The sequence below is a fragment of the Aegilops tauschii genome, chromosome 1 (assembly GCF_002575655.3).
Source record: "Aegilops tauschii subsp. strangulata cultivar AL8/78 chromosome 1, Aet v6.0, whole genome shotgun sequence".
NCBI classification, from domain to species: Eukaryota; Viridiplantae; Streptophyta; class Magnoliopsida; order Poales; family Poaceae; genus Aegilops; species Aegilops tauschii.
Window position 1 is genome coordinate 427,453,221 of NC_053035.3, and position 22,328 is coordinate 427,475,548.

At 47.0% G+C, this 22,328-nt stretch overlaps 1 protein-coding gene and 1 pseudogene across 3 annotated transcripts; one reads left to right on the top strand and one right to left on the bottom strand.

Moving 5' to 3' along the window:
- Positions 1-6,358: 6,358 nt before the first annotated feature.
- LOC109739031 (uncharacterized) lies at positions 6,359-8,608 on the top strand. 3 transcript variants are annotated; one of them, XM_020298111.3, is made up of 5 exons: positions 6,359-6,790; positions 6,919-7,014; positions 7,143-7,191; positions 7,313-7,450; positions 8,309-8,608. In XM_020298111.3, the coding sequence occupies exons 1-4, from the start codon at positions 6,431-6,433 to the stop codon at positions 7,405-7,407; spliced, it is 600 nt and encodes a 199-aa protein (XP_020153700.1). In that variant the 5' UTR covers positions 6,359-6,430; the 3' UTR covers positions 7,408-7,450; positions 8,309-8,608. The 3 variants fall into 3 exon arrangements, with proteins under 3 accessions (XP_020153700.1, XP_020153701.1, XP_020153702.1); XM_020298112.3 differs by having other exon boundaries at positions 7,313-7,446; XM_020298113.3 differs by having other exon boundaries at positions 6,925-7,014.
- An 897-nt stretch (positions 8,609-9,505) lies between these two features.
- On the bottom strand, positions 9,506-11,906 carry LOC109739032 (F-box protein At5g18160-like; annotated as a pseudogene).
- Between the last annotated feature and the right edge of the window lie 10,422 nt (positions 11,907-22,328).

A 22,328-nucleotide genomic window follows, 5' to 3' on the forward strand; every position in this document is an offset into this window, starting at 1 on the left:
GCAAAGTTCACAAGGATCGCGAAAAATATTGAATTTTTCAGCACAAACTTCAAGACTTTCTTGCAAAAAATTTGTTTCTAAATGCTTGTGCCTCTTGCAATATCTATCTTCCCTATTTGGTGTGTACTTGCAAACCCAATACACTCCACAAAAATCGACATGCTTATAAGAGATATTTTCATCATGACTAGTGCAATCATCATTAGTACTATGGATATTCAAGGAATTCATACTAACAACATTGCAATCATGCTCATCATTCAAAGATTTAGTGCCAAACATTTTATAGCATTCTTCTTCTAACACTTTGGCACAATTTTCCTTCCATCATACTCACGAAAGATATTAAAAAGATGAAGCGTATGAGACAAACTCAATTCCATTTTTTAGTTTTCTTTTATAGACTAAAGTAGTGATAAAACAAGAAACAAAAAGATTCGATTGCAAGATCTAAATATATACCTTCAAGCACTCACCTCCTCGGCAACGGCGCCAGAAAAGAGCTTCATGTCTACTACGCAACCTTCTTCTTGTAGACGTTGTTGGGCCTCCAAGTGCAGAGGTTTGTAGGACAGTAGCAAATTTCCCTCAAGTGGATGACCTAAGGTTTATCAATCCATGGGAGGCGTAGGATGAAGATGGTCTCTCTCAAGCAACCCTGCAACCAAATAACAAAGAGTCTCTTGTGTCCCCAACACACCCAATACACAATGGTAATTTGTGTAGGTGCACTAGTTCGGCGAAGAGATGGTGATACAAGTGCAATATGGATGGTAGATATAGGTTTTTGTAATCTGAAAAATATAAAAACAGCAAGGTAACTAATAATAAAAGTGAGCACAAACGGTATTGCAATGCTAGGAAACAAGGCCTAGGGTTCATACTTTCACTAGTGCAAGTTCTCTCAACAATAATAACATAGTTGGATCAGATAAATATCCCTCAACATGCAACAAAGGGTCACTCCAAAGTCACTAATAGCTGGGAACAAACAAAGAGATCATGGTAGGGTACGAAAACACCTCAAAGTTATTCTTTTTGCTCGATCTATTCAAGAGTCCGTAGTAAAATAACACGAAGCTATTCTTTCCGTTCAATCTATCATAGAGTTTGTACTAGAATAACACCTTAAGACACAAATCAACCAAAACCCTGATGTCACCTAGATACTCCAATGTCACCTCAAGTATCCGTGGGTATGATTATACGATATGCATCACACAATCTCAGATTCATCTATTCAAACCAACACAAAGTACTTCAAAGAGTACCCCAAAGTTTCTACCGGAGAGTCAAGACGAAAACGTGTGCCAACCCCTATGCATAAGTTCACGAGGTCACGGAACCCGCAAGTTGATCACCAAAACATACATCAAGTGAATCACGTGATATCCTATTGTCACCACAGATACGCACATGCAAGACATACATCAAGTGTTCTCAAATCCTTAAAGACTCAATCCGATAAGATAACTTCAAAGGGAAAACTCAATCCATTACAAGAGAGTAGAGGGGGCGAAACATCATAAGATCCAACTATAATAACAAAGCTCGCGATACATCAAGATCGTATCACTTCAAGAACACGAGAGAGAGAGAGATCAAACACATAGCTACTGGTACATACCCTCAGCCCCGAGGGTGAACTACTCCCTCCTCATCATGGAGAGCGCCGGGATGATGAAGATGGCCACCGGTGAGGGATCCCCCCTCCGGCAGGGTGTCGGAACAGGGTCCCGATTGGTTTTTGGTGGCTACAGAGGCTTGCGGCGGCGGAACTCCCGATCTATTTTGTTGCCCGATGTTTTTTGGGTATATGGACATATATAGGCGAAAGAAGTCGGTAAGGGGAGCCACGAGGGGTCCACGAGGGTGGAGGGCGCGCCCAGGGGGGTGGGCGCGCCCTCCCTGCCTCGTGCCTTCCTCGTTGCTTCCCTTACGTATACTCCAAGTCTTCTGGATTGCTTCCGTTCCAAAAATAACTCTCCCGAAGGTTTCATTCCGTTTGGACTCCGTTTGATATTCCTTTTCTGCGAAACACTGAAACAAGGGAAAAACAGAAACTTGCACTGGGCTCTGGGTCAATAGGTTAGTCCCAAAAATAATATAAAAGTGCATAGTAAAGCCCATTAAACATCCAAGATGGATAAGATAATAGCATGAATACTTCATAAATTATAGATATGTTGGAGACGTATCATATCTCTGGGCCCACTCGGTAATGCACATCACTATAAGCCTTGCAAGCATTGTAACTAATGAGTTAGTTGCGGGATGATGTATTACGGAACGAGTAAAGAGACTTGCCGGTAACGAGATTGAACTAGGTATTGAGATACCGACGATCGAATCTCGGGCAAGTAACATACCGATGACAAAGGGAACAACGCATGTTGTTATGCGGTTTGACCGATAAAGATCTTCGTAGAATATGTGGGAGCCAATATGAGCATCCAGGTTCCGCTATTGGTTATTGACCGGAGACGTGTATTGGTCATGTCTACATAGTTCTCGAACCCGTAGGGTCCGCACGCTTAAAGTTCAGTGACGATCGGTATTATGAGTTTTTGTGTTTTGATGTACCGAAGGTAGTTCGGAGTCCCGAATATGATCACAGACATGACGAGGAGTCCAAAATGGTCGAGACGTAAAGATCGATATACTGGACGACTATATACAGACACCGGAAGTGTTCCTGGTGGTTTCGAAGAAAACCGGAGTGCCGGAGGGTTACCGGAACCCCCCGGGAGAAATAGTGGGCCTTATGGGCCTTAGTGGAGAGAGAGAGGGCTGGCCTAGGGCAGGCGACGCGCCCCTCCCCCTCTGGTCCGAATTGGACTAGGAGAGGGGGGGGGGGCGCCCCCCTTTCCTTCTCCCTCTCCCCCTTCCTTTCCCCCTCCTAGTAGGAGTAGGAAAGAGGGGAGTCCTACTCCTACTAGGAGGAGGACTCCTCCTCCTGGCGCGCCCCATAGGGCCGGCCGGCCTCCCTCCCTTGCTCCTTTATATACGGGGGCAGGGGGGAACCTCTAGACACACAAGTTGATCTATTGATCTCTCCCAGCCGTGTGCGGTGCCCCCCTCCACCATAATCCACCTCGGTCATATCGTAGCGGTGCTTAGGCGAAGCCCTGCGTCGGTAGCAACATCATCACCGTCACCACGCCGTCGTGCTGGCGAAACTCTCCGGCAAAGCTCTGCTGGATCGGAGTTCGCGGGACGTCATCGAGCTGAACGTGTGCTGAACTCGGAGGTGCCGTGCGTTCGGTACTTGGATCGGTCGGATCATGAAGACGTACGACTACATCAACCGCGTTGTGCTAACGCTTCCGCTTACGGTCTACGAGGGTACGTGGACACACTCTCCCCTCTCGTTGCTATGCATCACCATGATCTTGCGTGTGCGTAGGATTTTTTTTTTGAAATTACTACGTTCCTCATCATTAAGTTCATGGAGAAATGGAGTAATGCAATAAGAACGATGACATGGTGTAGACAAGATCTATTTATGTAGAAATAGACCCCGTCTTGTTATCCTTAATAGAAACGATACATACGTGTCGGTTCCCCTTCTGTCACTTGGATCAAGATCGAACACATCACAAAGCACCTCTTCCCATGGCAAGAAAAATCGATCTAGTTGGCCTAACTAAACCAAAGATTCATGGATAAAAAGACTTAAATAACTTTCATGGATAAAAACATAGATCTAATCAATAAACTCAAAGTTCATCGGATCCCAACAAACACCGCAAAAAGAGTTACATTAAATAGATCTCCAAAAGACCATTGTATTGAGAATCGAAAGAGAGAGGAAGCCATCTAGCTACAAACTATGGACCCGTAGGTTTACAATGAATTACTCACGCATCATCGAAGAGGCACCAATGAGGATGATGAACACCTCCGTGATGGTGTCTAGATTGGATCTGGTGGTTCTGAAACTTGCGGCGGCTGAAATTGATTTTCGCGAGTCCCCTAGGATTTCTGGAATATTTGGGTATTTATAGAGCGAAGAGGCGGTGCGGGAGGCCACCGAGGTGGGCCTGGTGGATTGTGGTCCCTTGGAGCCCCCCTCTGGTACTTCTTTGCCCCAACAGGTGTCTTCTGGTTCAGAAAAAATCTCCAAAAAATTTCGCTGCGTTTGGACTCCGTTTGGTATTGATTTTCTGTGAAGTAAAAAACAAGCAAAAAACAGCAACTGGCATTGGACACTATGTCAATAGGTTAATCCCAAAAAATGATATAAAGTTACTACAAAATGATTGTAAAACATCAAAAAATGATAATATAACAGCATGGAACAATAAAAAATTATAGATATGTTGGAGACGTATCATGGCGTTTTTTAAAGTTTTTGCATGAAAAATAAATGTAGATCACTCGACTTTTTTACGAAATGTTTTAAGGTGGCCATTTTAAACAAAAGAAAAACACTTTAACTGGGCCTTTTCTCATGATATGGCATTTTTTGTAGAAACATTTAAAATGGTAGTTTATAAAAGTTTGAACTATTTCACATGGCATTTTAAACACCTCCCCCCTTTAGTTTTTGTATCTACATAGAATTTTTTAAATTAACATATGAATTTTTTTACTTACTAAGAGATGACATTTTTATTTATTAACAGACGGCATTTTTTATTTAAGAGCTGGCATTTTCTGTTATTAAGAGATCTAATTTTATATTAAGAGAAAGAATTTTTTATTAATAAGAGATGGCATTTTTTATATTAAGATATGGCATTTTTTATTATTAAGAAATGCATTTTCTAATTAAGAGATGGAATTTTTTATTACTAAGAGATGGCATTTGTTATTTATTAAGAGATGTCATTTTTAAGAGATGACATCTTTTATTAAAATATGGCATTTTTTATTTAAGAAATGACATTTTTATTATTTAAGAGATGGATTTTTTTGTGATGCTTAAATGCCATATCTTTAAGAGATGGCATTTTCTATTTAAGAGATGACAATTTTTTTATTAAGAGATGGCATTTTTTATTTAAAGATTGCATTATCATAATTAAGATATGGCATTTTTTGTGTGATGCTTAAAGGCCTTTTTATGTGGTGCTTAAGCTAGGGTTTTCTTTTTTAATGTTTGGTAGGATGGCATTTTTTTCTGTAGAGGATGATGTTTTCTAAAGTTTTAGCACGCAAAAAAATCTGGATCACTCAACTTTTTATAGAAAGTTTTATGGTGGCAATTTTAAACAAAAAACACTTTAACCAGGCCTTTTGGGTCTTAGGGGTCGCCCTGGCCTGCCCCTGGTGAGCAACCAGAAACGTTCGCTGTGTGTGTGTGGGGGGGGTGCCCTCCTGGCGACTGTTGCACAACTTTTGATGAATCAATGTAACAATATTTAGCTCCAAAAGCCATAAAAGCTCTAAAATCACCTTTGGAGCTTTTATGGCTTTTTGGCCAAAATAAAAAAAAATGCAGAAGCAGAAGCAAAAAGCCCAAACGAATAGGGCTTTAGTATTTGGCGAAAAAATAGAGGCAGCTTTAGACCATCTCTATGGAGGTGCGCTATAATCTCAGCCTGCAAAATCGATTTACGGTTCGTCCTAAGTCATTTTTGCAGGCATTTTTGGCCCGACGCAAAACATAACTAAAGATTAAAATGGTCATGCTACATTTAGATAGGTTGGACCTCGCCAAAGTTCACACACACACACACACACAGTTCATCACACATACACATAAACATACTACTAGATGGAGGGCAGTGGTGGCGGCTCGTGGCTTCACGGCAGTGGGTGGCAGCGGCTAACGGCTTCACGATGGAGGGCGGCGGTGACTCACAGCTTCACAATGGAGGGCGGCGGCGACTCACGGCTTCATGCCTAGGTGGTACTCGCAGGTAGACTTTTAGACGATGTAGGCGATCTCGTACTCCGCGACCAGCACCTTCTCTCGACATGGTTGCGCTCGTCGTAGCTAAAAAAAGGTAGCACAGGGAAGAATGAGCGGCGGAGGGGATAAGATAGCGGCAGATCTGAATGCGAGACGGGAACCCTAAACCGTTAGTTGCTCGTAAATATAGTGGTTGAAGGCAGATCGGTTGGCTTTATATAGTCGCATGGAGAGTACTACTGTTGTGTGGCTAGGTAGAGGTCCGCCTTGTATTGATGAACTATTGCCTCTCGATTGTAACCCTATTCATTTGGAATAAACTTCTTTACCATCGCAAAAAAGAATTTTTGGAGGGGTGGTTTGCGGGCTCCTTTAAAATGTTTACGGGCCGACGCAAATTTAGCGGACCTGATCTGGGCCGAAAACGGCCGGATACGTTATCCCGCTAGAAGAGATACTCTAATACGTCTATAAAGCTTTCCTCCCCCGAACGAACTACTTCGCGTTCAAAATTCAAAATCTCAAGCAGGCCATTCTTCTTCCTCCACCCAAGCGGACCCAGAGGCAGCCATGAGGAAGGCGCCCGCAGCGGCCTCCAAGCCCAAGCCCAGGGCGAGGGCGAGGGCGAAGCCCAAGGCGAAGGCCAGCCCCGACTCCCTCTCCAGCGCCACGTCGCCGTCCCGCAGCGGCGGGTCTCCCGTCGCAGTCGGCCGCGGCCTCCTCTCGCCCTCCTCGCCGGCGACGCCCAAGGCCAGGCCCCCCCTCTCCCCGTTCGCCGCATCCACGCCGGCCTCCGTGTCCACCGTCGGCGACCTGAGGAGCCTCGCCGCCTCGAGCCTCGACTCGCTCAAGCGCCGCCTCGACGCGCTCCACGGCGACTCCGCCCGCGACCTCGAGGCCTCCCACTCCCGAATCTCCAAGCGCATCAAGGTGATCTCGCTCTCTCTCTCTCTCTCTCTCTCTCTCTCTGATCCCGTTCCGGCCCAGCCCGTTTGCCATCCTTAGCCCATCGATCTTGTGACGTGATCCATCGCCTCTCTTCCGTGCGCGCCGTTCAGATGCAGACGCAGAGCTGCCTCAAGCTGGCGGAGGAGGCGGAGAAGGAGCGTAAGGAGATGGCCGAGAGGATCTCCGGGCGCGCCGAGGAGATGAAGGTACGCGTGCCGTTCCTCGTTCGATTCCATGTTTGATCGACCCCGTTGGCCGTGCGTGCTGCCGTGTATTCTGAATTTCGTGTGGAATTGGACCCTGAAATTGCGATTCTCCGTGTGGATAATTCCAGGCATCGTACAAGAAGTTCCTGACAGAGGTGCAGTCGTCTTCGTCTCGTGGTACTGCGGCGAGCGAGCAGAGACATCCATCTTCTGAATTTTACTTCATTTCAATCTTCAGATCAAGCCACTAAGGCAGTTGGTGCATCGTTTGGTACTAACTTGGGTTTGCACTTGTCAGCGTCCAAGGTGACCTTCCCTGAGATGGCAAAGTCCGTGGCCAGAGCTATCGATGGATTGCGCAGTCGCTACAACATCCCAGCTACGCCAGCTTAGCATACAGTTCAGTTCAGGCTGTGCCTGCTACGTCTCTGAGTAGGTAACCACTTCGCCAGCTTGCAAATTGACATATGAGTTGGTCATGTTCAGTAAACTTTCATGAGTGTTTGTCCATGAGAATCGACAGGTGTAGTATCTACCAGGGATTGTGATTGTTGGTTACAGGTTACCAAAGGGTATATGCACTATGCAGTTCTAGTAGTCAGATGATCCTATCCTTTATTTGCTTGGTTGATTCCTGCTTTTGTGTAGAACAACCTCTGGGCTGTTTATAATGGGCATTTCTAATCCGTGGACATCAACAATGCCGTACATGTTGGCTTGGATATTGCAGACGATTATTTCAGTTGGATTTAGAAGCATCATGGGTTTCAAACTAATATCCAGAAATTTGTGGTCTAAATGCAGAGGTTTTAGTATGTATTTGACTTGTATGAGTTAACCATACTTTCAAAATCTGTTTGTTTAACACCTCATATAAACTGCCTTATATCTAGGATATAATTTTTCCATGTCTTTCTCTGTGTGTGCTAGCTCTAGTCGATTATGTGATTACATAGTAATTGCAGTATTGCAAGAAATTCTGTTATGTGAATACTATTGGCTAAACAAATAAGCTATCTACATCGCACATACAGATAGGAAATCTTCCTCTGATTCCATTGCATTTGTGTTGTTTACAGTCTTTCTTCAACAATTAGCATCATTGCTTGCTTCTTATGTTCCCCTTTATTTTATCAAAACTAGACAATATGTATATAAGTCATGCGCTGTTCATATTTACTTCTATATGCCGACATCCATCTTCTTGTTTCGCTCTCTTTACAGTTTACACAGTTGTCACTCTTGCTTGTGGTAATGTTTACTAGCTGAATCTTGCCTGTATTTTCTGTAACAGGTACATGCCCTTCTCCAGATCAACCTGACTGCTGAATTCCTGGACTCGTGGCGTCAGAAAACTCGCACATTTGTAAACAACAACTGTTACACTTACATCATACCTTTTGCTAGTCCCTTCATCAGCGACGTTAAAACTTGTTACGTTCACTCCAATATATGGGACTCGTTTTCTGCTCCATGCCATTGCGTGTGTGCATTACCACTATTGGTATTAGCATAGATGCTATAACTTGTAAGGATCACAACGTTGCAGATCTGAAACACAGTTCATGATGCCATATTTGTTTCAGAGGGAAAACCTGTGTATCTGAATGGTGCTTAACCCTTTTTATACCTTGCATTGTACTGTACAAGTTTGTCGTCGGTCGGTCGATCTATTTCAGTGGATATTGGAAATTCGCTGAGTTTTTTCTGTCCATGTTGTTAGCATTTTCTTTTTGTTTCCTTTCATTCTTTCTTCCTTGTGTATATGTGCTCTTCACTTGGAACTTTTCTTGCTGTGAGCTGAAGTATCTGGCCAGTGACTAGTTATCAGGATTTAACCTGTTGATACACAAATTTCTTGAGACCATTTTCCCCGGATGTTTTGGACATTTTTGCAAGGATTCCTTTGGAATTGGGAGCCATGTTTTGTTTGCTCCCAATTCTGTATCAGAATCTGCTGATGGTTCACCGTTGCCGTTTCTGTGGCATCTGTGATGTGTTCCTTCTGCGCATGGTTGTCAGTGTCTACTACTGAAATGTTTCCATGATACGATCCTGGAACATTGAATCTTCGTAGAGCCAGTGAAAATTGACTTCCTACTTGTGCGAAGCTAGAGCGAGTGTGTGAACAGATCACTAACAATTTCATGGCTGGAAACCTGAAAGACTTGGCTGGCTACCGGTGATGAACAATTCTTTTACAGATTGGCTACAAACTGGACCAAATATGTACTTCAGGTCTGCCCTGTCGCTCTACAGGAGAAAGATGAACAGAGGACCATCATATCTACCTTGCTACAGGAGAGCACATCTTCAGCAATTTTCTTTCTACACATGAAAAATAACAACAGAAAAAAAAACTCACTAGCAGTGCTCCCGAGTCCCGACACACATGGCTAAAGAACCAAGGATTTCTTAGATCATAGAAGCTCCGATAATACGCACAGCTATGCAAAACATTTTGGCACAAAGAGCAGGTGCACGCCGGACATTTGGAATCAAACATACGGCATATGGAAGAGATCTAGAATAACATTCCAACAACATAGCATGGCCATTTGTGCATCTTAACCTTGCCAAAGATATCCATAGTTCAGAGCATTAACAAGATGATCATTGATCAAGACATCATAACAAGCACCAAACGATCACATCCAAAATGAAATGTGGCACAAGTAGGAAGAGCCAAGGACAAAAGGCAAGCCAGGAGTCATGACCATTCAGACATGCCCTGTGGAGAACGGAGGCTCCTCGGCTTTTCTTGCATCATACCATGGCCTGGAATCGGAACGATGCTCTCTTGGAGGCGGTGCTGAGTAAGCAGCATGCAATAGTGACTCTTCCCAATGTTCACAACACCTAGGAACTTGCCATCAACATCGCAGCGCAACACATGCTTCTTGTTGAACATGATCAGCAGCTCACACTTGTTTAGCACAGCAATATCGTTCAACAATCGCACCGTAGAATCGAGTGACCTTATCCTTTTCTTTACAAAAGAAGTTGAATAAAGTTGTCGTGATGCCTCCACGGTTGACAGGTCAATCCGGTACTTGAAAGCCCAGATTTCAGCCTCATAATCCTGCATCACCCAGACATCCATAGAAGTGGACCTGGTAGTCGAGCCGCCCCACAAAGCAAGTGTCCCCTCCATGTCGAACAACTTCCTACAATGGCATGGTTGGGTGGGACCGCGCATCCATCGGAATGACTCTGCTTCTGCGTCGAACACAATAATGTCTCCGCCGCCTCCCATAATGCCGCTGGCACCACAATGACGCCAGTGCAAGCTACCACGGTGGTGGACTGGTGGTGAACAGTCGGATGAAAAACGCAGCTTGTTGAGTAGCTTCTGTTCTGCAGAAGGCGATGAAACTGTCGGCATTCTGACTCTGATGTGCCTCGGCTTGTCGGATCCCACCGTGAGGACGTATAAGCTGGATGTAGATGAGTCATGTGACTGAGAGACCCAGAGCACCCTATATTCTCCAGTTGAATGGTGGCAGTAGAAACCGGCTATGGTGTTGTATTGCCTCTGAGGCTCCGGTAGGAGAGCACACGTGCGGATGACCGGGTTGCAGATGTAGAGCTGGTTACCTCGAGAGACGATGAGGAAGCCATCGCAGGCGCCTCTGAGGCTATTCTGCAAGCGATGTTCGGAACCCGGGAGGAAAGGCCAGAGCTGCTCATGGACATTGGCGTCACGAACGACGACGAGGCTGGCGGGCCGCCCCTGGCCATCGACGATGGGGAACGACGGCTGGCGGCGGCGGTGCTCGAGCACGAATGCAGGCGTGGATGTCGCGCTGCGCCATGACGCGCTGACGGTGCGGCAGCGGCCGACATCCTTGGACGGCAACCTGATGAGTATCTTATCCATGATATCATCCGGCAGATCCTCGAGCAAGGTCACGCCTCTTCTGCCCGGCATTGTGGTCCGTCGGAGTCCGGTCAGCTGAAAAGACGTGGCAAGCTTTAGTTCGTCCACCCACGGCTAACTCATTTGGAGCAGCTGAAATCAAGAAGACAAGCAGGTACAAACTGTTAGCTTACACCTGATTGTATTTAAAGAGTTGTTTGTGCAATGTGGATGCATGCACTTGTGTGATTGTGGGCTACAACTTGCTGCAAATTTGACGGCAATTGTGTGTGTGTGTGTGTGTGTGTGCAGGTTGGCTATGCATGTGTTGCAGTAAAAATGAGGCTGCTGAGAAGCTTGTAGAAAATTAGAGTTGTAGCATTCGTTGCTCAGCTCAGTTGGAAACTTGCAGTATCTGTTACAGTTGAAAAGAAGAAAAGAGAAACGGCATCCGTCGCCTGAAAACTCTCTCTCTCTCTCTCTCTCTCTGTGCGCGCGCTACTGAGGTACTACTACTCTGTCCGTCTTCCTGTGCTTTGTGTGTGCCTCAACTGAACCACCTCGCGTGCGTTTGTTCCCGCCGGTGAGAAGCGAGAGGGGTTTACCCTCGGCGGCGGCGAGCTACGTGCGCATCGCGAGTGTGTTCCGTCGCCTCTGGTTAATTTGAGCGTAGGCCAGATGCAGATATGTGGAGAGAAACATGAAGAGGGCGCACCGGAGACGAGAGAGACGGCGTCCAGCTTGGGCGGCGAAGGCGCTCACCTGCGTCGGGGAAGAACCGAAGAAGGCGGCGGCGGAGAAGGTGTCTGTCGGAGTGAGGCAGAGCAGCGGCTCGGTTGAGTGGTCGAACCGTGCCGGTGCCGGGGCCGGGACCGGGACCGTGCTCGTCCGCAGCCAGGCCAGGGGGAGAGCTCGAGGTGCGGGCTGCGGCGAGCTGGATCCCCTTCCCTTCCTTTGGGGAGAGCTCGAGTGAGGGAGAGGGTGAGGACGGCGAATTTCCTGTCTCAGGGCGGACATTGAGAGCAACTCTAGCAGACCCGCAAAACGCCCGGCCCGTAAAAATTCCGGCGAGTATGCGGGTTTTGCCAATTTTGTGGTCAGAACAGACCCCGCATATTCGCTCGGCCCGCAAAAACTTTTGCCGCAGCCTGCAAACCGCCCCCGACCGCTATAAGTGCGGTTCCGCGACCCTTTTGCGGGTCCAAACCCTATCCCCCACCGCCGCGAGCCACCTGATTCCCCTTTCTCCTCTCCTAATTTCTCGCTGCCGGCGACCCTCCGCCCCGCCTCCAGCCGCCATGTGGGCGCGAATGTGGAGCTCCGGACGCGGCTCCGGCAGCAGATCCGGCCGGGAGAGGGACCCGGAGCGCGAGCGACGCGTCCGGTCCGACGACGCGCGGAAGCGCGGCGCGCGGAAGTGGACCAACCGCGGGTTTTCGCCGCCGGCGAGCTTCGACCGCTGCGAGACGGTGGAGTACGATCGCCGGCGCGCGTCGTTCTCCTCCGCGCGTTCTTCGTACGCCGAATCCTCTTCCTCCTCCGCCGCAGGCTTCCTCCCCGTGAAGAGGGAGTGGTCGGACGAGGAGGACGAACCGGAGCCGCCGGCGCCGTTCGCCTTCCTCCCGGTGAAGGAGAAGCCCGAGGAGCCCGCTCCGCCCGGCCGCCGCGGAGTCATCGGGCCCGAGGACTACGTCGCGGACTTCGACGCCGTCGCCGCCGCCATCGCCGAGCGGAGCGTGCGCGAGGAGGAGGAGCGCCGACGCCACGCCGAGGAGCTCGAAGCCCTCGAGTGGCGGCAGGCGGTCGCCGACAACGTCGCCGCCAACGAGAAGGCGGACGAGTGGCGCCGCATCCGCAAGGAGCAGTCGGAGAAGTACGTCGATCTCTGCAGCTCCGGCGAGGAGGATTGAGCGTCCGGCTTCTCTCCGGCGTCGTCCAGTTGCCGCGACCTCGCCGCTGTCAGATCCGACCCCCTAGTACTAGTTTAACGTAGTATGTAGTATAACTATGCTTCTAGTTGTAATGAACTATGTAGTATGGCATGAACAATGTAGTATGTGATGAACTCTGTTCGTACAATTTCTCCGGCGAAACAATTTTTTTCAAATTATGCAGGTTTAGATACGGGTTCTGCTCGGCCGCGTATGATTTTGACCCGCAAAAATGATTTTCGTGAACCCGCAAACGCGTTTTGCGGGTCGTATTTTTGCGGGGTCTGCTAGAGTTGCTCTGACCAATTTTTTCTCTCCTTTGGTATCCCCTCCCAATTGGGCTGAATCCACCCAGACTTGGCCACCTGGGCCGGCCCGGCCCGGCCCGACCCATGGCTAAATGTGCCAGGCATGGCACGGACCACGATGGCATATTTAGTACCTAAATTCTTAAAAGCAAAGCTTTGCTCGTTAGACGTCCCGAGCAAACGCCAGCGCGAACCGTCGGACCTAAATCGCGCGCTCGTGCTCGTGTACAGGTGTTCCACTGTCCGAACCGCCGCGCAGGTGCCTCGCTGTCCTCCCGGTCCTACCACTAGCCCACTCCACCGCACCCCTCCCCCAACCCACCGAACGACTCGCATTTCGAAAACTACTCGCACTCTCCCCTCCACACGACGGAAATCCCCATCTCTCGCTGCCATTTCTCTCCTCCTCTCTCGCCGATTTCTCGCAACAAATCCACTCCTCGTCGGTGATTTTGGTGCGATTCTCCATTGCGAATTTGCGGCGCGGCAGTTTTTGAGGTACGGGAAGGCGACGGAGGCATCGGGGGGAGGGGGGTGCAGAATCCACGGCTCATCTGCGGCTGCAGGGGTAGCGGACGCAGGGGCTTCCATCGGCGGCGTGGTTAGCTGTGGAGGGAAGAGAAGGCGAGGGACGCGCGACGGTGGGTTCGCTGTAGCGGCGATGTAACGCCCCAGATCCGATGCGCCAGGTGTCTGCGAGTTATTCGCCGTCGTTGCCATGTCTTCTGCTTGCGTGTTGCATTTTTTGTTCATGTCATGCATCCCATATCATGTCATCATGTGCATTGCATTTGCATACGTGTTCGTCTCATGCATCCGAGCATTTTCCCCGTTGTCCGTTTTGCAATCCGGCACTCCCACCTCCTTCGGCGCCCCCCTCTTGCCTTCTTTTCGTGAGCGGGTGCTGAACGTTCTCGGAATGGACCGAGGCTTGCCAAGTGGCCTTGGTATACCACCGGTAGACCACCGGTCAAGTTTCGTTCCATTTAGAGGTCGTTTGGTACTCCAACGGTTAACCGGGCAACCACAAAGTCCGTTTGTGTGTTGCAGCAAAACCCCTCTTCAAACAGCCCAAAAAACCCCTAAGTCTCCTTCATGCTCTCGGTCGTTCGATCACGATCGTGTGGGCGAAAACCGCACCACATTTGGACTCTCCTACCTCCCTCTACCTATATAAACACCCCCTCCCCCGAAATTTCGGATCAATTCCACCCTAACCCTAGTATTTTTTCCCCTCCGCGCCGCCGGACGTTTCACCCTCCGCCGCCGGACATGTCCGCCGCCGCCCCCTCACCCAATCCGCCGCCGCCAGCTGTCCACCGCGCGCGTCCCCGCCGCCGCGGGCCCACGAGGCCCATCGCCGGCCCTCCCGGCCCGGGGTCGCCGCGCCGCCGCCTCCCGAGGGAGCCCGCGCCCCGCCGCCTTCGCCTCCTCCGCCGCGGCTGCCCGCCGCCCGGCGCGCCCCGCCGCCGCGTTGCCGCCGTGCCCCGGCCTCGCCGGAGCGCCGGCGCCCCGCCCCGCCGCCGCCCGTCGCGCCTCCCCGCCGGCCGAGCGCCGTGCGCCGCCCCTCGCCGCGGACCCGACCCCCTCGCCGGCCTCTCCTTCCTCTCCGCTCTGGCAGCCCGCGCTGGCGAGCCCCGAGCCCGATCTGGAACTGCCGCCCGCGTTGACTTCGCCCCCCCCTCGAGGTCGATTTTTGCCCAAGTCCTGAAAATTGTGCATCATATACCCATGTTCATCGCATCATAACTCCATATGTACTGCTCCATTTCATGCATATAATATATCGAAGTGTTCGTCTCGTGATGCTCTTCATTTTGTTCCATTTTACCATGTTCATTTGAGTCCATCTTGATGCCCAAATATCTGGTGCAAGAGTGCTAGTTGCTGTTATCTGTTGTCTGTTATCAGAACTTGGTGATTTGTTATTTTTGTTGCATTTAACCTGTGCATCTTATGGGCATGAGCTCTGCAGGTGTTTTGTTGTATGCCATGCCATCTTTCCAGAGGTGTATGCCATGTATTTTTGTGATCTCTGTGATGACTAGCACAAGCATGCAAACTAGGCTCTGTAATGTTTCTGATTTCAGAGAGTAGTTTTTCTAAGTCTGTGACTGCTGTTATTTTGTTGCCATATAAACTTGATACTACATAAAGATCCATGCATATTTTGGAGATGTTCAGTAAGGATGTTTTGTAGATATTGTTGTAGTTGATCCATTCCTGCCCTTTTTTGCAATTATGGAGTTCCATAGCATGCCTTAATCTTGCTCTACTTTTGCTATAAAATATTTCTGGAAGATTGATTACGTGTTATTCAATTTTGCCAACCTTATTGTAGTTGATCCATTCATGATATGTATTTGCTCTTGCCTTGGATAGCTTCATAAACATGCCATCTTTCTGTAGGTATGCTTGTTTGTTCATGCATTGCTTTGTGATGAGTGCATCAAGCTCACCAAGATGCCTTCATATTATAGTTTCTGCCATGCTCTGTTTTCTGCCAAGTCTGAAACCTGTTAACGAAACTTGCTATGTTCACATGGTTGCCATCATATCTTCTGGTCCTTTTTGGCTTATGGTAAGTAAGGGACTTTTGTTATATGCTTTGAGTAGATTCATGCCATGCCTTTGGTTGCCATGATATGTTCCTGTAGCATGTTGCTTCATAGCTCTAAACATTGCAACCTGGTGTTATTTCGGCCATGTCCAGTAATTTCTGCCAAGTCTGTGAACCTGTTATTATTTGCAATCTTGCCATGTCCTTTTGAGCTTGTTCTAGTGATTTCTGGAGATAGCTCACTGTTCATGTTTTGTAATGCTTTATCTTTACATCATGTCCATGCCTTTTGTTTTCATGTTGAGCTGCTGTAGCATATTGTTTTGATGCTTGCTAGTTGCATAGTTGCTGTTTTGGACAGATTGTTGCTATATATTGTTTGGAGTGTATGTGTTGCACCGTTGCTCCGTTTTGAGCGTGCTCTATATGAAACTTGCTTAGTTTTGCATGTAGTCTCATATTATCATGTTGCATCCTTGTTTTGAGGTGTTTGCTTGATGTTTGTATGCATTTTGCATCAATGCCATGTTTACCTTGTTTTGCTCATATCTTCTAGGCCGTAGCTCCGAATCTAATGAACTTTATATGTAACTTGACTAGAATTTCGTGTAGATCATCATGGTGCTCTTTAACTTGCTGTTTAACAACTTGAACATAAGGCTTATTCAGTTCTGGACTAATTTTGAAATTTGCATATGAGGACTTACCGGATTTGTTATGTGTTAGTTCCGGCCTCGTTTAAACTTGCTTTGATGGGTTGGTCTTGTATGCATCATATTTTGTCATGAGTAGTTTCATATAGCTTTGTTATGCATCATTCTTGGTTGAGCATCATTCCTTGTTCATGTGTGGCGTGTTTACCTTGTTGTGTGCTTCTTCTCGATAGTTCCCGTGTCGTTGTGATCGTGAGGATTCGTTCGTCTTCGTGGCTTCATCTTCTTCATGGATTCGTTCTTCTTCCTAGCGGGATTTCAGGCAAGATGACCATCACCTTGGATCTCATTACTATCATTGCTATGCTAGTTGCTTCGTTCTATCGCTATGCTGCGCTACCTATTCACTTGCTCTTCAGGCCTCCCAATTTGCCATGAACCTCTAACCTTTGCCACCCTTCCTAGCAAACCGTTGTTTGGCCATGTTACCGCTTTGCTCAGCCCCTCTTATAGCGTTGCTAGTTGCAGGCGAAGATGAAGATTGCTCCATGTTGGATTATGTTATGTTGGGATATCACAATATCTCTTATATTATTAATGCATCTATATACTTGGTAAAGGGTGGAAGGCTCAGCCTTATGCCTGGTGTTTTGTTCCACTCTTGCCGCCCTAGTTTCCGTCATACCGGTGTTATGTTCCTTGATTTTGCGTCCCTCACACGGTTGGGTGATTTATGGGACCCCCTTGACAGTTCGCTTTGAATAAAACTCTTCCAGCAAGGCCCAACCTTGGTTTTAAATTTGCCTCACCTAGCCTTTTTCCCTTGGGAGTCGCGCTCTCGAGGGTCATCTTTATTTACCCCCCCGGGCCAGTGCTCCTTCGAGTGTTGGTCCAACCTGTCAGTCGCCGGTGGCCACCAGGGGCAACTCTGGTCTGGCCTACCAGAAGCTTGGACAATCCGGTGTGCCCTGAGAACGAGATATGTGCAACTCCTATCAGGATTTGTTGGCACATTCGGGCGGCTTTGCTGGTTTTGTTTTACCATTGTCGAAATGTCTTGTAACCGGGGTTCCGAGACTGATCGGGTTTTCCCGGGAGAAGGAATATCCTTCGTTGACCGTGAGAGCTTATAATGGGCTAAGTTGGGACACCCCTGCAGGGTATTATCTTTCGAAAGCCGTTCCCGCGGTTATGTGGGAGATGGGAATTTGTTAATATCCGGTTGTAGAGAACTTGACACTTGACCTTAAATAAAACGCATCAACCGCGTGTGTAGCCGTGATGGTCTCTTCTCGGCGGAGTCCGGGAAGTGAACACGGTTTCTGGGTTATGTTTGACGTAAGTAGGAGTTCAGGATCACTTCTTGATCATTACTAGTTGACGACCGTTCCTTTGTTTCTCTTCTCGCTCTTATTCGCGTAAGTTAGCCACCATACATGCTTAGTCGCTGCTGCAACCTCACCACCTTATCCATTCTTTTCCCATTAAGCTTTGCTAGTCTTGATACCCATGGTAATGGGATTGCTGAGTCCTCGTGGCTCACAGATTACTACACCACCAGTTGCAGGTACAGGTTTTGCGATGATCATGACGCGAGAGCGATGTTTACTTGTTTTGGAGTTCTTCTTCTGCTTCTTCTTTGATCAGGGGATAGGTTCCAGGTCGGCAGCCTGGGCTAGCAGGGTGGATGTCGTTGGAGTTCCTGTTTGTGTTTCATCCGTAGTCGGATGTTGATCTCATGTATGATGTATTGATGTACTCTTGCGGCATTTGTATGCCTTGTATGTATCCCGAACTATTATGTAATGTTGATGTAATGATATCCACCTTGCAAAAGCGTGTCAATATGCGGTTCTATCCTTGGTGGGACCTTCGAGTCTCTTTAGGCTAGTATCGCATATTGGGTGTGACAGGCGACGCGACCTTCAGCAACCGCCGCTCGTCTGTCCAGGTCATGACGGTAAGCACGCCCCCGCTTCTCTCGTTTTTGCTATATGAGGTAGGAATTGCTAGATGCGCTCGTCGTTGATTTTTTCCCTCCTAAGCGCGTGATGCGGCAAGGCGTTCTGGGTCGTCGTTTTCTCAGTTTGTGACGTGGTTAGGGTTGGGGATCTGTGATCTAGCATCTTCTGCTTGCGAGATAGATGACGGCGAGGCCGATATATGAGAGGTTGATGAGGCTGATACCCCGTTGCATAGTTTCCCCCAACTAAGGTTGAGTTGCCAGGATTTTTACAGGCCTTTTTTGCCTGTAGGCTGTATGGTAGTTACCAGTTTTTCAAGCCGAAATTGCTTTTTCATCCATGTTTTTAGCTTCTGCATCCTTCTGAAATATGTGAACCATTATATAGGGCATCTAGATATGTTGCTGCATCCTTAGTAATGTATTTGTTTGGTGTGCATTGGAAGGCGTTTTTGCCTGGGTTGTGCCTGGATTTTGTGTCTGAGTTTTGACAGTATATCCAAAAAGTCATCTGGATTTGTTGTTTTAACGACAACACATGCCTCAGTTTTTGCCAATGAATGATCCTGGTATGTTAACAGCAACAACACACCCCTTATATGATTGCCATTTTCTGTTTTTTTGTATGCGCACAATTTTTGAAGGTGATTTGCCTGTTTTTTATGTGATTTTGCCAATATTTTGTGTGACGATATTTAGAAAGTCATCTTTATGCAAAAAAATTCTATCAGTGTAGTAGGAACTAATGGATGGGCCAAGCAAAAAGGGCATTGAAGGAGATCATCATGCAGTTAATCGTGATGCCGATCCATCGGTTGCGACCGAAGATCATCAGTGTGTCCGAAAAAAATTCAATAAACAATTTTTTCAATTTAGATTTTCACTTTTTTAAGATCTTTTTTAACTTGTTTTGCGTCTTCTTTTTGCAGGGCCAGAGAAGCACACCCTTTATTTCGTACCGCCGTCGGGGAAGAAAGGAGATAGCTGTCCGTGGCAAACGTCCGCTGGACATCAACAACAATCCCAGTGTTTCTGCAGATGGCGAAGAAAATGCCGAGAAAGATACTGATGTGGAACAACCACCAAAAGCAAAACGTCAAAAGACCGGATCTAACCAGGTAACACACAGTTGCTCAACTTTTGATCAACACTTGCCCAAGTTGAGCTGTCAAGTTGCCTAACTGTCCATGATATACACATGTATAATCCGTTGTTTTGTTTCTCCTAGGATAAGAGAAACAGGGCATCGCCTGCCAGGCTTTTCAAGCTGAATAAACTTCTTGTACCTCTCCAGAAGGGGGTTATCATTGAGAGAGAGTTTGGAGGTTTATTGGACATTGTAGCGAGCAGCATGCCCGGAGACCTCAGTCAATGGATAATGAAGCACTATGATCCGGAGAAGTCACAGATTGTTATACCAGAAAGGGGGAAGATCCCAGTAGATGCAGCTAGTGTCCATAGGATATGGGGGCTGCCTAACAAGGGGAGGAAGGTGTGCTACGAGATTCGGCCTGAAATCACAAAGGAGTTCTACAGGATCTTCAATATCCAAGGCAAGAATGCGCCAACTCTCATTGCATGGTGTAAAATGATCCAAGGAATGGATGGAGCCCATGATGATGACTTCCTACGTGCTTGGTTAGCCGCTGCTTTTTCTTGCTTCCTTGCACCATCAACCAGTCTTAGCATTTCACCAAAGAGCTTCCCGGCTGTGATGGATGTCAATGCTATTTAAGACACAAACATTTGTCAGTTCGTGGTCGACCAACTGAAGGCTGCGTTCACATCGTCCCGCGGCAAGAAAAATGTTGTTTGCTGCTGCGTGTTTCACCTTGTAGTAAGTTGAACCAGAAGTTAGCATTTTGTAATCATTTTTTCACACATTTTTACTATATGAACGGCAACTGAATTTCTTCTTTCTTCCTTTTTTTGCATGCAGCTCTTGTATCTGGACTCATTGGATGTTGACGAACCTATCCCTAGCTTAGTTCCAAGAGTATCAGTTTGGAATTCAGATCTTATTGCCAAAGTTTTGAAGAAGGACAGGAAGGGCCCGGGTGAATATGGCAGGCTGCAGGTAAACCCTTTGTTCTTTTTTTGTTAATGTGCACACTTTTTGCATTTTCATGGTCAGGCAACTATATATAAGATACTAGCAATTCTCTGTCACCAGCCAAACAACTTTGATATTTTTTTTAAATACATGAACTGCAAAGTGTTTTTTGTAGGCAACTCGCCAATACTCTAGCGTTAAGCAGTAGGGGGTAGTTTGTAAATTTTACCATTAGACAACTCAAATAGTCAACATTTTGTAAGTCACACACATAATTTTTTAGGAACTAAATTTTGCAGGGTATTCCTAGTTCATTCCCAATCATAGACAGCAAATAATCTTACATGGGTATTTAATGCCTAACCACATATAGTAGTACTACACATGTTTGCCTAGATATGGTGTGTTGGCTAGCAGATGCATTTATTTTTGGAGGCAATGTGGTTATGTGGTTTGGGGAGTTTCTGTTTGGGCTTGTGTTGTTTGGGTTTACAGACAAGTGTCCCACCTCAATTTTTGTAGCAAGTCTCTTACTGTGTTTGAGCAAGTCTCTTACTATTTTTGAGCAAGTCTGTTACTGTGTTTTGAGCAAGTCTGTTACTGTTTTTGAGCAAGCCTGTTACTGTGTTTGAGCAAGTCTCTTACTGTTTTTGAGCAAGCCTGTTACTATGTTTGAGCAAGTCTCATAAATCATGTTTTATCATCCGGTTTTTTGTCTTTCCTAGGTGCGAATACATTTTTGAGCGTTTTCTCACATCGTTTTTTTAATGTAATCAGTTGAAGACAGAGTTTTCACACTGTGCGGATGAAAAGCATCTTTGGCAGCATGGACCATGTCATGAAATTTGTTGCAGCAAGACTCCCTGAGTCGTATGATAAAACAGTAAGTCAAATCACTTTGATCACTATTTTTTCATCTATAGCCATTTTGTAACTTGACAGGCCTAATTCACTATTTCTGTTGGACACAGTTGTTTATTGTGTCTACTTAGTTGCCTGTTATGTCTATATGTAAGACATATAAATTGGGGCAAGTGCATTTTATATATTTTCTCATATATCCTTTCTTTTTTGTGTTTTTCTTTTTTCATTTTTTTGCAGAAACAAGTGAAGTTGACAACATTGGTACATGAAATGTGCTCTGAAATGTCGCATCTAGTGAGAAAGTTTGTTCAAGGCATTGGAAGGATTGACGAAGATGAAGCTGGGGCAAGGACTACTGAACCAACTGGGATGGGATCAAGTAAGCAACAATCCAGGAAAAGACGGAGACAATCTTCCCCTGAAGCCGATTCCCTGCCAAGTGTCGAAGAATCATACCCATCAGATGATGAAGACAGTGATGAAGATGGAAGCTCAAACGAGGGAATTGATGATGGAGGTGATGAGGGTGATGGGAGTGATAGCGATGGCGACTCAAACGATGGTGATGAAGATGAAACTGTACGGGTAGATAGTGGGCTCAATGTGAATGAGGATGAAATTATTGGAGATAGTGCGGAAGCAGCAACTGCTGACAAGGAGTCAGAACTGGAAATTGATGGAACAGAGGGAGAAACAGAGGAGGCAAATTGGATTGAAAAAGAAAAGAAGGAGTGTGAGGAGGAGGATGAAGATAAGGAGGAAGAAGAGAAGGAAGACGATGAAGAGAAGGAGGATGCTGAAGATGATGAGGACGATGAAGATGATGAGGATGACGAAGATAGCAAGGATGATGGGAAGGGTGACGGCAAGGACGATGAGGACAGGAACAGAGGTCAGAACAGTGACTCCGGTGGTGGCAACGGGGGTAACGAGGATGCAGTAGTTGATAGTACAGACAGCGAAGATGATGACGGGACTCCACTGTAGTACATTATTCAGAAGAAGAGGGACAAGGAAGGCAAAGGTCTAGATGAGCATTGTGGCATGTCTATGAGAGATTTTGTGATGATAGAGTTTAAAAAAGAATCAACAACGCCACGCATCCCCAAGTTTGAAGTGAAAA